Genomic DNA, 13,122 nt, shown 5'->3' with positions numbered 1-13,122 from the left:
CAATATGGCATTCCATGTTATTAAATTAAATTTTAATTATGCTTGCATTTTCAATATGTCACAGATTTTTATATTGATGTATAATTACTTTGTAGTACTGGCATTTCTTTAGGGGATATTTGTGGATTAGGCTTCCAAGGAGGTGGTTTGAGATTGTGTAGTATGCATATTAGTTGTATGCCTTTGCTCTATATAATGAAATGGATTATCTGGATGTCTCTACTATTCCAGGAAATAATTGACAGTTTAAATATCAAAAGTTTTGTTTCACAGTAAGCCATCTCTTGCTGTGAGTTGGAACTTCAAGTGGTCTCTGCACATTCCCACTCCTGGAATGTGCCAGTAATGCAGCTCTGCTTCTCATAGCAGTGCTGGTTGGAGTGCTCTCCTCTTACTGTTACTGAATATTCTGAAGGTGAAGATATGAGAGAGATTGTGATGCTTCAGCCACCTCAGTTCTTTCCATCAGTGGTTGCAGACAGACCAGAAACCTCATTACTTTCCTCCAACCAGGATCTTTGAATCAAGACTCTCACGACGTTAGCTAGCTTTCAGTTGGTGTCAGATTAGTCTTTTAAATTTTGTCTTTTTAAAAGTTATTTCTTTCTTTCTTTAGTTCATTTTAGTCCATTCCTAACCTCCAGCACTGATCTGCACATCTTCAAGGAAAAAGGTGTTTGCCTTGGGGAAGGTTATACTCTATTTCGCTGAACCATATGCAACACCTTGACCCGAAGGGCTCATAAGGAGCATCAAAACCGGCTAAAAGCTTGCCCTCTCCAGGAAGCCTTTGCAACCAAGTCCTCTGATTTAGAATCCTTAGGATTTGTAAGTACAGATAGGTCTCCTTCAGGAACTAAAGAGCAGCATAAGACGCCTTCCAAGATAAGACGCTTTACCAGGGTAAAATCTAATATCCTGGTACTGAAGGATCTGCAGCCATTGGAGTTGGCTGTCTAACAAGACGAGCCCTCTCAGATGTCTACCTCCATTAGCAGAGCCAGTCTTCAGGAATGTAATCCTTTGGTTCAGACACCTCTGGTTCCAAGCAAAGAAATGGCACAAATATTGGCCTCTGTTAGCAGAGCCAATCTGCACTGGGACCCCTCAGATCCCATAGCCTCTATTTCAAGTGCATGTTCAGAACCCAAACCAAACGCTAAGGGCCATGATGGTCTCAAATCTGAAAAGAAAGGCTCATACCCCAATGTAACAAGCATATTAGTTCCCAAAAATTGCCAGGAAAAGGTGCTGGAAACATCTTCAGATTCTTTGACGTGTCAAAGTTAGACTCAGGACTCTGTTTGTCAGACCACTCTGTTTTATTAGCACAGCGCTCTGCTAATAACACCCAGATAATGTGAGCACCATGCAAGACACAAACTATCTTATTTATACAGATAAAAGGGCGAGAACTGAACAAGATAAAGGAAGCAGAATCTGATAAGTTTACCTGGGCTAGGCATGCATATCTTAATTCTTTACTATTACCGATCTTCTGTTAATGTTTCGTCATTAGCACCATTGTTTATGCCTAATATTTCTTTTCCTGGCACCTGTATTTCAACATTTCTTATTTCTGCTTAAAGGTACATACAACATTTCTTTAATCCATTCTTATTTTTACAATATAATTCATTCTACTTTCACAGACGCCATCTGCTTCCGTGGTTATGGTAGTGGCTCAAGTACATAAACCACATCCTCAGTTGGGGATCCATACTCTGATCCAAAACCACTCCTGTTCAGGGATCCTCAGAGCAGAAAAAGATGGGAATGAATAGAAAAATTAAAGGGTCAGGTATCCCTTTTCCCTACTGAGAGAGAGAAAAGGAAAGAATCCTCCCAATTACAGGTATTCTCCTGAGGTTTTGCTTCTTCCTTCCAGACATCTACAGGTTTGCCTGGGAAGTTTGCTTTGATATTTTCTGTACTACACTTACCAAGGCCAATACTGTCTCCAATCCAAACTACCTCAGATCCACATTTGGATCCGCAGTTAGATCCTGGCCTAGATATACCACCCTGAGTTAGATGGCCTTACTGTCTTTCACCTAACTATTACAAGAATGCTGTCCCTTCTCTCAGAGGCAACGGAGTAAGCCTCTCACATCAGATCCGACTCATTTGGTTATGTCTACACTTCCACTTCAGAAAGAGACTGCTCCTGTATTAGGCCCTGGTACGTTATCAGAGGATGAACCGGAAACCCCCACTGAATTCCAGGATACTGACATGGAACCTGATGACCAAATGTCTCATGATGATGTGAAGGGGTCTCTCAGGTGCGTCTCCATCAGAAGATGATATTCCATTTCATGAGCTGGTAGAAAGAATGGCTATAATGCTGAAAACATCCTGGGTCAGAGTGGAAATGACTTCTTATCCTGTGTTTGATATTTAGAGCTTTCCTTCAAACAGTAGAATCACACTTACCATAGTGGAAGGCCAAGAGCATATGGTCAAATCCTGTAGTGGGTCAAACTGCCTAAGAAGGTGGATGAGCTTTAGTTCAAATTATGTTTGTTAATCTTGGCATCAGTTAGCTCCTTGCTATCCACTCAAGATTGACTTAGAACTGTCAGCTTACAGGATGCATATTTCCATATTGCTCTCAGACCTTTACATCACAAATACGATCATTTCATCATAGGAGAGGATCACTTCCTTTTGGCTTTGTGACTGCATCTCGAGTATTCACAAAGTGTCTGTCTGCAGCATCAGCACAATTGAGATGGCAGAGTACCCATGTTTACCCCTATTTAGATGATCGACTCTCTAAAGCATCTTCTCAAGAGGATTTTCCACAGCTATTGTACAGACGTGCTTCAGATTTAGAACAAATGAAAAACAACAGCACACAACTGGGACTCTAAATTGGGGGGGAAAAAGCATATAGCTCCTGTATAGTCAATGGAGCTTATTTGGGCAGTGCTGGATTCTCAGGAAAGCAGAGCTTTCTTTCCAGAAGACAGATGTGTGAAAATCCTGACAGTAATAAAGACTCCATGAAAAGCACTTTCAGGCAGTTATCTTACACAAAGTCATAGGCCTCCTGTCTTCAGACACCTGCCATAACCCCTTATGCTTGCCTCAAGATGAGAATGATTCAGCCGTTGGCTAACAAAGAACTGTCTGCCAATCTTGGACAGCACATTTTCCAAGCTGACAACTCAGAGAGATACTCTTATCCCTCAATTAGCGCACTTAATGTCAGTGTTTTGAAAGGAGTAGCATTCAACACATCAGCTACAGTCATCTCAGACACTTCAAACTTGAGATGGGACGCTCACTTCAACAGCTCAGCAGTCCGTGGCCATTGAACCCCCTAGGAAGGAAATCTGCCTATCGGTGTGCTAGACTTAAAGATTAATCTGTTGGGCTAAGTCCTTTCTCCTTCATCCACAAGGGAAAGTCGTCCAAGTAGTAATAGACAACATGGCAGCAGTATTCTATGAGGACAAACAGGGAAGAGCCCATTCCAGTCAAGCGTGCAAAGAACCAATGGCATTGTGGAACTGGTGCATCCAGCAGCATATTTAACCCATAGCTGATCTTGTGGGCAAAGACAGCAGCCTGGCAGACCAATTAAGGGAGACAGGCAAGAATAGCACATAAGGTAACTGAAGACTTCAGTTGTAGATGAGATACTCGCTATCTCTCTAGGGCTATCCAGACATACACTTGTTTGCAACCACACACAATTCAAAATGCCTGACATTTTGTTTGAGAGAAGGAGCAGACAACTGGTTCATATCAGATGTATTTCTGTTCAGCTGGATAATAGGTGGTCTTTATGCCTTTCCTTTCCCCCATTTCCTTCAGTTCAGAGTCCAGAAAAATAAACAGGCTAAAGTGTCAATAACTTTGATTTGCAACAGAATAGGTGAGACAACAATGGCTTCAAGATTATCTTCATCTATCTAAAGGGATCTCTTGGTTTTTCCCAGTAACCACTTACCCAACAGAATGGTCTGATTTATCACGCAAACATGTGCTGTCTGCATTTGACAGCATGGCCATCGAACTCTGACAGACTTTAAAAAGTCTTGCTTTCTTGAAATTCAGCATGTCCCAATAAATTCCAGGAAACAGTCATATCACCACCCTTCTGTGACTTCAGATGGAAGAGATTTTTAATCTAGGACAATAATAACATAGTCCCAGAAACATCTTCTGTTTACTCCATACTTGAATACCTACTTCAGTAAAAGCTATTGGGACTTTATATTGTCTGTGAACATCCACTTAGCCATTTTGGTGCACCATGCATTAATTGATAAGACAGTATTCACACATGATATACTGAAGAGGTTCATGAAGGGATTAGTAAATGTTTATCCTCCAGTTTGAGTAATCACTGATGTGGGATCTCAACCTAGTACTTACTCAGTTTGTGACCCCCCCCCTTCCCCCCGGGAATATTCCTTATTTCCCCTTTCAGTCAAAAGAGCCTTCATTATAGCCATCACATCTTCTAGAATAATAAGCAAATTACAGGACCCATGGCTGACCAACTTCTTTACTGTCACCCACAATGACAAAGCAGTCTTCCATCTCATCCTAAATTCCTTCCCAAAGTGGTAAGAGTTCTGCCTCATCAGCAGGGTGGATAAAAAACAATGATTTAAAAAAATAAATAAAAAATGGATTTTTTTATTTAAATAGGTTTTTTCCTCAAAAAGCATTTTATCAAAAAAATCATATCTAAAGATACATTATAGCTCAAAGATATCTCTCATCAAGGAATAGGGATTATAAATTCTAATTCTATAGTATGCGACAATATATTCATGTAATGTTTAAGAAAAGTTTTGTAAATGAGTTCCAGTAGTTCATGGATTAGGGACCAAATATTATGGGGTTCCAGGGGCTTCTGTATAGATTAACCTAAATAATCTTTGTATTTACCCAATGGGACTCAGTGCTCAGTCTAGAAGATACCATCAGAGATGCTTAGTTTTGCAGTTCTCAAACTGTGGATTTGTGTCTCCAGAGATAACATGCTTGTTAATAGCAAAAAAAATTTTAAAATTAATATAGAGAGGTGAGAAATAACAGCTCTCAACCCTATTGTCCCTTTGCAAATTTGTGTACACACAGTCAGTCCCTTACCTCTCTCTAAAAATGCAACGTTTCAAAAAGTTCAATGAATAGATGATTGTTGGTGGCAGAATAGATCTGGACAAGGAGAAGACGTCTGGAGATAAATGTGAGAAGGGAGGGACAGGCAGTAGAAACAAAAGTGAAACTGTTTGAGCAGCATATTCCAGAAGTCTTGAGGTCTTTCTGAGTGTAGCCTTCATTGATTTGAGATCTACCATACCATTCTCTCACTAGAAGGGAAAACCTATAATGGCAGCAGGCCATTCATCTATCTCTGAGTTGTGAAGAATATGTATTAAGGTTGTAACAACCAACAAGAATGCACTTTTATGTAGAAATCCGTGATTAAATCGAGTCTTCCCGACTAGTGATTTAAATCCAATCCACCCTGCTCATCAGTCCATTAGCTAACTGGTATTCTATAATAAAACGTGCTAACAATGAACTTGTATATATCATTTAATAAAACATACATTCAGCCTTTCTCTCTTTAGGTGTGAATCTGGAAATGATGACAGTGTTTCAGATCTATGGGGTAGACTCTGAAGCACAGTTCTGTGGCCTGGATGTGGTCCTGCAGCAAATTCAGAAACTGTAGAATGATCATACACATGTGACCCTCCATATGACTGGGATGGGATGGATAGGTTCCAGAAGCAGAGGTTTGGGTTGCCTCTCAGAGATCAGGGGACCTGTTGAGTGAACCTCATGCTCCTACTCAGGTAGCATTGAGTTTGAGCTTGAGATGTACATGAGTAATTCAAATAATTCTTTCTAATATACATCACCTTATATTTGTTTTTAACACATTTCACTTGCCATTGTGCTGCCCTATCACATAGATTTAAGTCCCTCTGGAGTTCCTCTCATTCTTTTCTCCTCTTGACTAACCTCAATAATTTTGCCACCTCACTCCATCATCCTTCACTTTTCTCTTCCCCTCCTTATCCACTTGTTTTAACATCTCTTTTGACTCCTTGCTCTTTCACAGTATTTTCTATTACCTGAAGAGTGCATGTCTGCAGTAGGTATCTTAACATCTGTAGCTTCACCACAATGCTTCTTTGCTCTTTAAATGATCTATTTTTCTCCCTGGTAGTCCAGCAGACTGAGTCTCACACAGTCTGTCCAGATCTTTAGTCTTTTGCATATGATGCACATAAATATAATTTCTTCTTTGACTATTTCTCCTCAAACTTTTCTTAGCTCTTCTCATTTCCATCTTCTTTGTACATGCCATACATTGTTCCTTGGGCTGCATTTCTGTTTTCTGGAAGATATCTGTTTTGCGCAAATAATATCCTATATTTTACATTAAACCATTTTTATTGTCTTTTTTTAATATCTGAGAGTCATTTGTGGTATACATTCTGAGCCTGATATTAATTTCCTCTGATTTTAGGGCCTCCTTTAACTAATTTCCCCATTTAAAAAAATATTCCCCTCTTTAAAGTTTGGAATACTACTTGAAATTTTTTTTTTTTTAGATCTACAGAAAAGGAACTGAGTGCCTTGAGGACCATGCTCCCTGTATACCCTTAGGTCTAAACTTTTGAAGCCAATCAGAAGCACTCATGCATAAGGCTACGTTTTAGTCATGGGTATTTTTAGTAAAAGTCATGGACAGGTCATGGGCAGTAAACAAAAAATCGTGGACCTGTGCTGGGGAGGTGGGGCTCAGGGGCAAGTCACAGCCTAGGGGGCACCACAGGTGCTTGGGAGGTGGGTGTGGCCCGGGGCGGGGCTGAGGTGCTCAGGGGGTGAGTTGCGGCCTGGGAAAACACCGTGGGTGCTGGAAAAGGGGGTGCAGGTGCTGGGGGGCGGAGAGAGGGGGTTAGTGGGGCTGAGGCAGACTCCTGGGAAGTGGTGGTCCCAGCTCCCTAGCTCCAGATGCTGCCTCTACTCTGCCTCCAGTCTCATTTCTGCAGCTCCCATTGGCTGCTGGCAGAGGCAGCACGTGGAGCTAGAGGGGCTGAGGGAGAGGAGCCCCCAGCCTTGAGCCCCCCCCACCCGTGGGAGCTTCGGAGAAGGTACCTGGAGGTGCGGTAAGGGCAGCACACATGGAGCCCTCTGCCCCCTCCCCCCCCATGGGCGGTAGTGCTTCCTGGAGCGGTGCGGGGTCAGGGACAGGGCAGGCATGCAGGGAGCCTGCCCTGGCCTCAATGCGCGCCGCTGCCACCCCTAGCTGCTTGAGGTAAGCGATACCAGGCCGGAGCCCAAACCCCTCTTGTACCCTGTCTCCCACTTCCCTGCCTGCACCTTGCACCCCAACTCCCTGCCCTGACCTCCCTCATGCACCCCATATCCCTCCTGCACCCAACTCCCTGCCCTGAGCCCCCTCACGCACCCCTGTGTACTCCAACCCCCTGCTCTGAGCCACATGCCGCACCCCTCCTGCACCCCTGCCCTGAGCCCCCTCATACACCCCACACTTCTCCTGCACCCCAACCCCCTTCCCTGAGCCCCCTCATACACTCCACACCCCTCCTCTGCCCCAATCCCTTGCCCTGAGCTCCTTCCTGCACACTGCACCCCCTCCTACACCCCGCACTCCCTCCCACACCCTAACCCCCTGCCCTGGCCCTCTATACACTTTCCCCACCCAGATGTGGCCCTCGGCCCAAAAAGTTTGCCCACCCCTGTTCTAGGGTGTAGCATGAATGAAAAAGGCAAATAGGATGAGTAAGAAACTAAAGGAACATAACTCTGTATTGAACTCCCTTCTTTGAAGCATTTTGTCCAGTTTCTTTTTCTCTTAAAAAATAAATAAATAAAATAAAAATCTGAGATTAAAAAGATAGAGAAGGACAGTGAAGATATGATTAAATATGATATGAGCCAAAAAAATTTTTTTTAGTCTTGAAAGTGAAGAGTTACAGGGGGCTTTTGGTATTCAGTGTTAAGGATATAGTGAACCCTGAATTGTCTGTGCTTTTTCCTCTGGCCCATAATATGTTGGATCACTAAAGGATATTAATAGATGATAAATTTAGAGCAAATAAAAGGAAATGCTTTTTCACCAGCATATAGTCAATTTGTGAAATTGAGTTCTGAAGGCGATTGTTAGATTACATACTGCATAAACTGTTGGGGCCGTGAGAGAAGTGCTTGTATGATGATTCACCATGTATCAACACAATCAGACTCCTAGCTGAAATATTATAAATAGATACTAAATTACAGTATTATAAGTATTCTGTATTTATTGTAAACATAAACAAGATTTAATAATATTTGTATTGAAGAGAACATAATTTTTCCAAGTAACTTTTTCCCCCTTCTTTTAGAAGCCGAAGTAAAGTTTTATCTCGTTGGCTGGCTGGCCTACCTCAGCAGCTTGCTCTGCTTGGCTCAAGAAAGCCTGAGCTTTCAAACCAGTTGATTGAGACCATTCATTCTGCTGCATCTCATTCAAACAAGGAATTGTTACAAAGTTTGCAAGCCACTGCTTCTCGAATTTATGGTAAGACTTTTGTACTAAAACATAATGAATTTTACCTATCACTTGACGTGAGAGGGATGGTACAAAGAGTGAGAAATCCTGCTATCTCCTGACTAAAGCCAGAGTACGCACATAAAATGGTTATTCATACCCTTAAAATAGAAATTTGTAATGAAAATCATGGGTGCAGCAGTTTTATTTCCCACAACACTGAAGTATGATTTGAAGCTTTTTTTTTTTTGTTTAGACTGGACATAGCCTGATAGATGAGAACACTTGATATCTAATTTCTGTACAAACCTGGACTTGGTGATATTCCTTTATTTTATGTTTCTCTCTTCTTAGTAATAGTTCAGTGCTTTCAAAAGGCCTTATTTCTTCAGGTTCTTAATGAACCATCAGGGTTGTAAGGAGTACGTTCCCAGTTCATTAATTGCAGTTAATGCACATGATTAACTCAAAAAAATTAATTGAGATTAATCGTAGTTTTAATCGCATTGTTAAACAATAGAATACCAATGGAAATTTATTAAATATTTTTGGATGTTTGTCTCCATTTTCAAATATATTGATTTCAATTACAATACAAAGTGTACAGTGCTCACTTTATATTATGTTGTTTACAAATATTTGAACTGTAAAAATGACAAATAAATAGTATTTTTCAATTCACCTCATACAAGTACTGTAGTGCAATCTCTTTATCATGAAAATGCAGCTTACAAATGTAAATTTTTTTGTTTTGTTTTTGAGTGCAGTTATGTAACAATGTAAAACTTTAGAGCCTACAAGTCCACTTAGTCCTATTTCGTGTTCAGCCAATTGCTAAGACAGACAAGTTTGTTTGCATATACGGGAGATAACGCCACCCACTTCTAATTTACAATGTCATCTGAAAGTGAGAACAGGAGTTTGCATGGCACTTTTGTAGCTGGCATTGCAAGGTATTTACATGCCAGATTTGCTAAACATTTATATGTCTCTTCATGCTTCGGACACCATTCCAGAGGATATGCTTCCACGCTGATGACACTCATTAAAAAAAATAATGCATTAATTACATTTGTGACTGAACTCCTTCGGGGAGAATTGTATGTCTGCTCTGTTTTACTCACTTGCTGCTATATATTTCATGTTATAGTGGTCTCGGATGATGACCCAGCACATTGTTCGTTTTAAGAACACTTTCACTGCAGATTTTACAAAACACTAAGAAGGTACCAATGTGAGAGTTCTAAAGATAGCTACAGCACTTGACCCAAGGTTTAAGAATCTGAAGTGCCTTCCAATATCTGAGAGGGACGAGGTGTGGCACATGCTTTCAGAAGTCTTAAAAGAGCAACACTCTGATGTGGAAACTATAGAACCTAAACCACCAAAAAAAAAAAATCAACCTGCTGCTGGTGGCATCTGACTCAAATGATGAAAATGAACATGCAGTCATTCCGCACTGCATTGGATCATTATTGAGCAGAACCCATCATCATCATGGATGCATCTCCTCTGGAATGGGGTTGAAACATGAAGGGACATGTGAATCTTTAGTGCATGTGGCATGTAAATATCTTGCAACACCGGCTACAACAGTGTCATGCGAATGCCTGTTCTCACTTTCAGGTGATATTGTAAACAAGAAGCATGGAGCATTATCTCCAGTAAATGTAAAGAAACATGTTTGTCTGAGTGATTTGGCTGAACAGGAAGTAGGGCTGAGTGGACTTGTAGGCTCTAAAGTTTTACTTTTATGTTTTATTTTTAATGCAGTTTTTTTGTACATAAGTTTACATTTGTAAGTTCAACTTTCATGATAAAGAGATTGCGCTACAGTACTTGTATGAGTTGAATTGAAAAGTATTTTGTTTTTTACAGTGCAAATATTTGTAATAAACATAAAGTGAGCACTGTACACTTTGTATTCTGTGTTGTAATTGAAATCAATATATTTGAAAATGTAGGAGACATGCAAAAATATTTAGATAAATGGTATTCTATTATTAACAATGTGTTTAATTGCACAAATAATTTTTTTAGTCACGCAATTACATTTTTTAGTCGTTTGACAGCCCTAGTTCCTAGAGGTGATGTACCTTGGATGAGACTTTTATAGAACGGTATTTGTTGTAAGAGTTCGGAAGTTAGCCCTTCTGTATTGGCCAAATTCCAGTTTAGTAATTATATTCTGCTTCCCCAGATTTTCCCTTCAAGAAATTACGTTCTTCCCTGTATCAGTTGGATGCTGTATTTTTCTTCTCTTATAACTCCAAAATGTTTTGTACTAAAATTATTAATCTTTGGGTCGGGGTCATCTTTTGGTTATATTTGTATAGTGCAGTTGTTCTCAATGTGTGGCCCAGTCACCACACGGCTGTGGCCCATGTGACATCCTCACGTCCATACAGGTAGTATTGGATGAAGCCCACATAACATATTGTGGGACACACATGCGGCCCACAGTGGTAAATAGGTTGAGAACCACTGATATAGTACTTAGCTTAATGAGGCCCCCTGGTTCATGACTGGGGCTGCTAGTTGCTACTGCAATACGAATAATAAGTGTTACGATATGCTGTTAAACAGCTCCTCCTCTGTTCCATCGCAGGCCGCATTTCACTTGTGGGTGAAAGGAATTTCCTGTGTTTTGTATAAAAGTTGGTAAAATGTTTTGAGGTCTATCCGGATGAAAAGCCCTATATAAAGTTTTTTTTGTTACTGTTTTAATAATAATTTCTCTGTCTATTCCATTATTCTGCAGCATTGGAATATCCTGGAGAAAGTATTTCTTACTGGATGTTGCTAATTCACAAGTTTTTATCCTGAGTCTTGCAATATTTACTGTTTTTTCGTAAAGCCCCAACTCTTAGAGTCAAGTGATACTATAAAAATCTGTTTTCATTTTAAAATTAAGTTTCTGTACTTCACTGTTGCAGAGAGAAGTCTGAAAACGTGACCCAAGCATACACTACACACTCAAGAACCACAAGATGTCTAAAAAGAACTCTAAATCTAGTATTTTTAAAGAAATCTCAAGATTTTTAAACCAATCTTAATTTTTGGGCAGACTCACGATCTTTGAATGCTTGAGGTTAGCAATACTGGAATTGTGAAGAAGTATCTAACATTTCGCTTTCTAAAATAATGGAATCTTTGTTGTTTCCTTGAGTCTGCAGAGAGTCTGGCTACTTTGTTTATCACTTTTTCTATATGTGTGCTTGAATGGGAGTTTTTTATAGTGGATTACGCTTATCCAAACATGGACAACCTAAAAGGAAGTGGTTACCAAAACCCAAATAGAAAGCGTCGTACAGAAGCTGACATTTAGGCAACAACGAAAATTCATATGGATATTTTACTTAACTGATATTTGTAAAATGCTTTGAAGATGAAAAATGTATTGTAAATGCTTGGTATTGTTAATAAATTTTAACTTATTATACTTACAGCTACTTAGGAGGCCCAGTGGCCTTCCTGATTTCTTTACCCCTCCTTGTCTTCTCTGTTACTTTGTCCTTACAGACAAACTTCTTGATTGGTTTGTTCTTATATTTGTGAAAACAGTCCTCAGTGGCCATCCATTTACCATGGGTCCTAGAATTGAAGGAACAAGTCGGGCTTTGGTAGATTAATCAGTCTTCAGAGTCTTATGCAATATTAGTGTGTAATTCATTTTTTTGTGTACCTTTTTAAAAATTTAGATCCACTAGATGGCACTCTGGTTCTTCTTCCAGCAGAGTCACAGCAATGTTTAGTGCAGCTTGTATACTTTCTACCATGTCTACCAACCGACCTACTTTCTTCTCTAAGTCGCTGCTGCATTATGGGAAGAATGTCTTCAGATCTAGCTGCCACCCTCATTGGGATACTGCATGTGAGGTAAAATGTTCATCTATTTAACTATGCTTTGGGTTTTTTAACTTAGTATTATTTTTCTTAAATATCAAGTTATTTTATGCAGTGAGTTTTCATTCACCATGTAATAATTATACTACTAATTTGTAATTGTTTATAAACATTGTAGTAATTCAGCATGTAGGGTCAGCTATCACGTGGCCCTGCAGAACCAGAAATGGAAACTTGATGGTCTTGTCAAAATCACGTTCTCAGTTCTTCTCTTTGATCAAGTCCCTCCACAGGTTCCCCCTTAATTTTTCCAGTCTCTTATCTCTGTGTGTTATGATCTGTCCCCTTTGCTCTGCCATTGATGGCAGCTTCCATTTTCATTTTGTTGGTTTTCCCCATGGGCACATTAACATGCTCTCACTTATGGTGAAACTCTCAGTAATCGGTGTAGTCATATCCAGTGTAGTCAAACGTCCTCCTTCAAACTCCTCCTTAAGATGAATGTCTACCTTGACTGCTGTGGTAAATAGCCTAATGATACTGGCTAGACAGATGGCTTATTAATAATTAATCTCTTGTTAATAATTGCTCCTTGCCTTGGAAGAGCCTCAGAAATCCAGCTTGAAAGTCATTGGATGAAATTCTGGGCCCACTGAAATCAATAGGAATATTAATGGGGCCAGTATTTCACCCATGATATTTTAAAGTGTATCTTTTTATAAGAAAGGTTACTTGTA

The 13,122-nt window shown here is 40.0% G+C and overlaps 1 protein-coding gene across 7 annotated transcripts in view; it reads left to right on the top strand.

Moving 5' to 3' along the window:
- TEX10 (testis expressed 10) overlaps window positions 1-13,122 on the top strand; it is a 120,263-nt gene that overhangs the window by 35,181 nt on the left and 71,960 nt on the right. For all 7 annotated transcript variants that reach the window (XM_039525069.1, XM_039525071.1, XM_039525075.1 and 4 more), the window contains exons 8-9: window positions 8,394-8,569; window positions 12,241-12,418. In XM_039525069.1, coding sequence (XP_039381003.1) covers window positions 8,394-8,569; window positions 12,241-12,418 — 354 coding nt within the window. The remainder of the gene's footprint in view (window positions 1-8,393; window positions 8,570-12,240; window positions 12,419-13,122) is intronic.

The sequence above is a fragment of the Mauremys reevesii genome, linkage group 2 (genome assembly GCF_016161935.1).
Source record: "Mauremys reevesii isolate NIE-2019 linkage group 2, ASM1616193v1, whole genome shotgun sequence".
Taxonomy (NCBI): domain Eukaryota; kingdom Metazoa; phylum Chordata; order Testudines; family Geoemydidae; genus Mauremys; species Mauremys reevesii.
The sequence above is the reverse complement of the archived record's forward strand: the minus strand, read 5'-3'. Positions and strand labels throughout refer to the sequence as shown.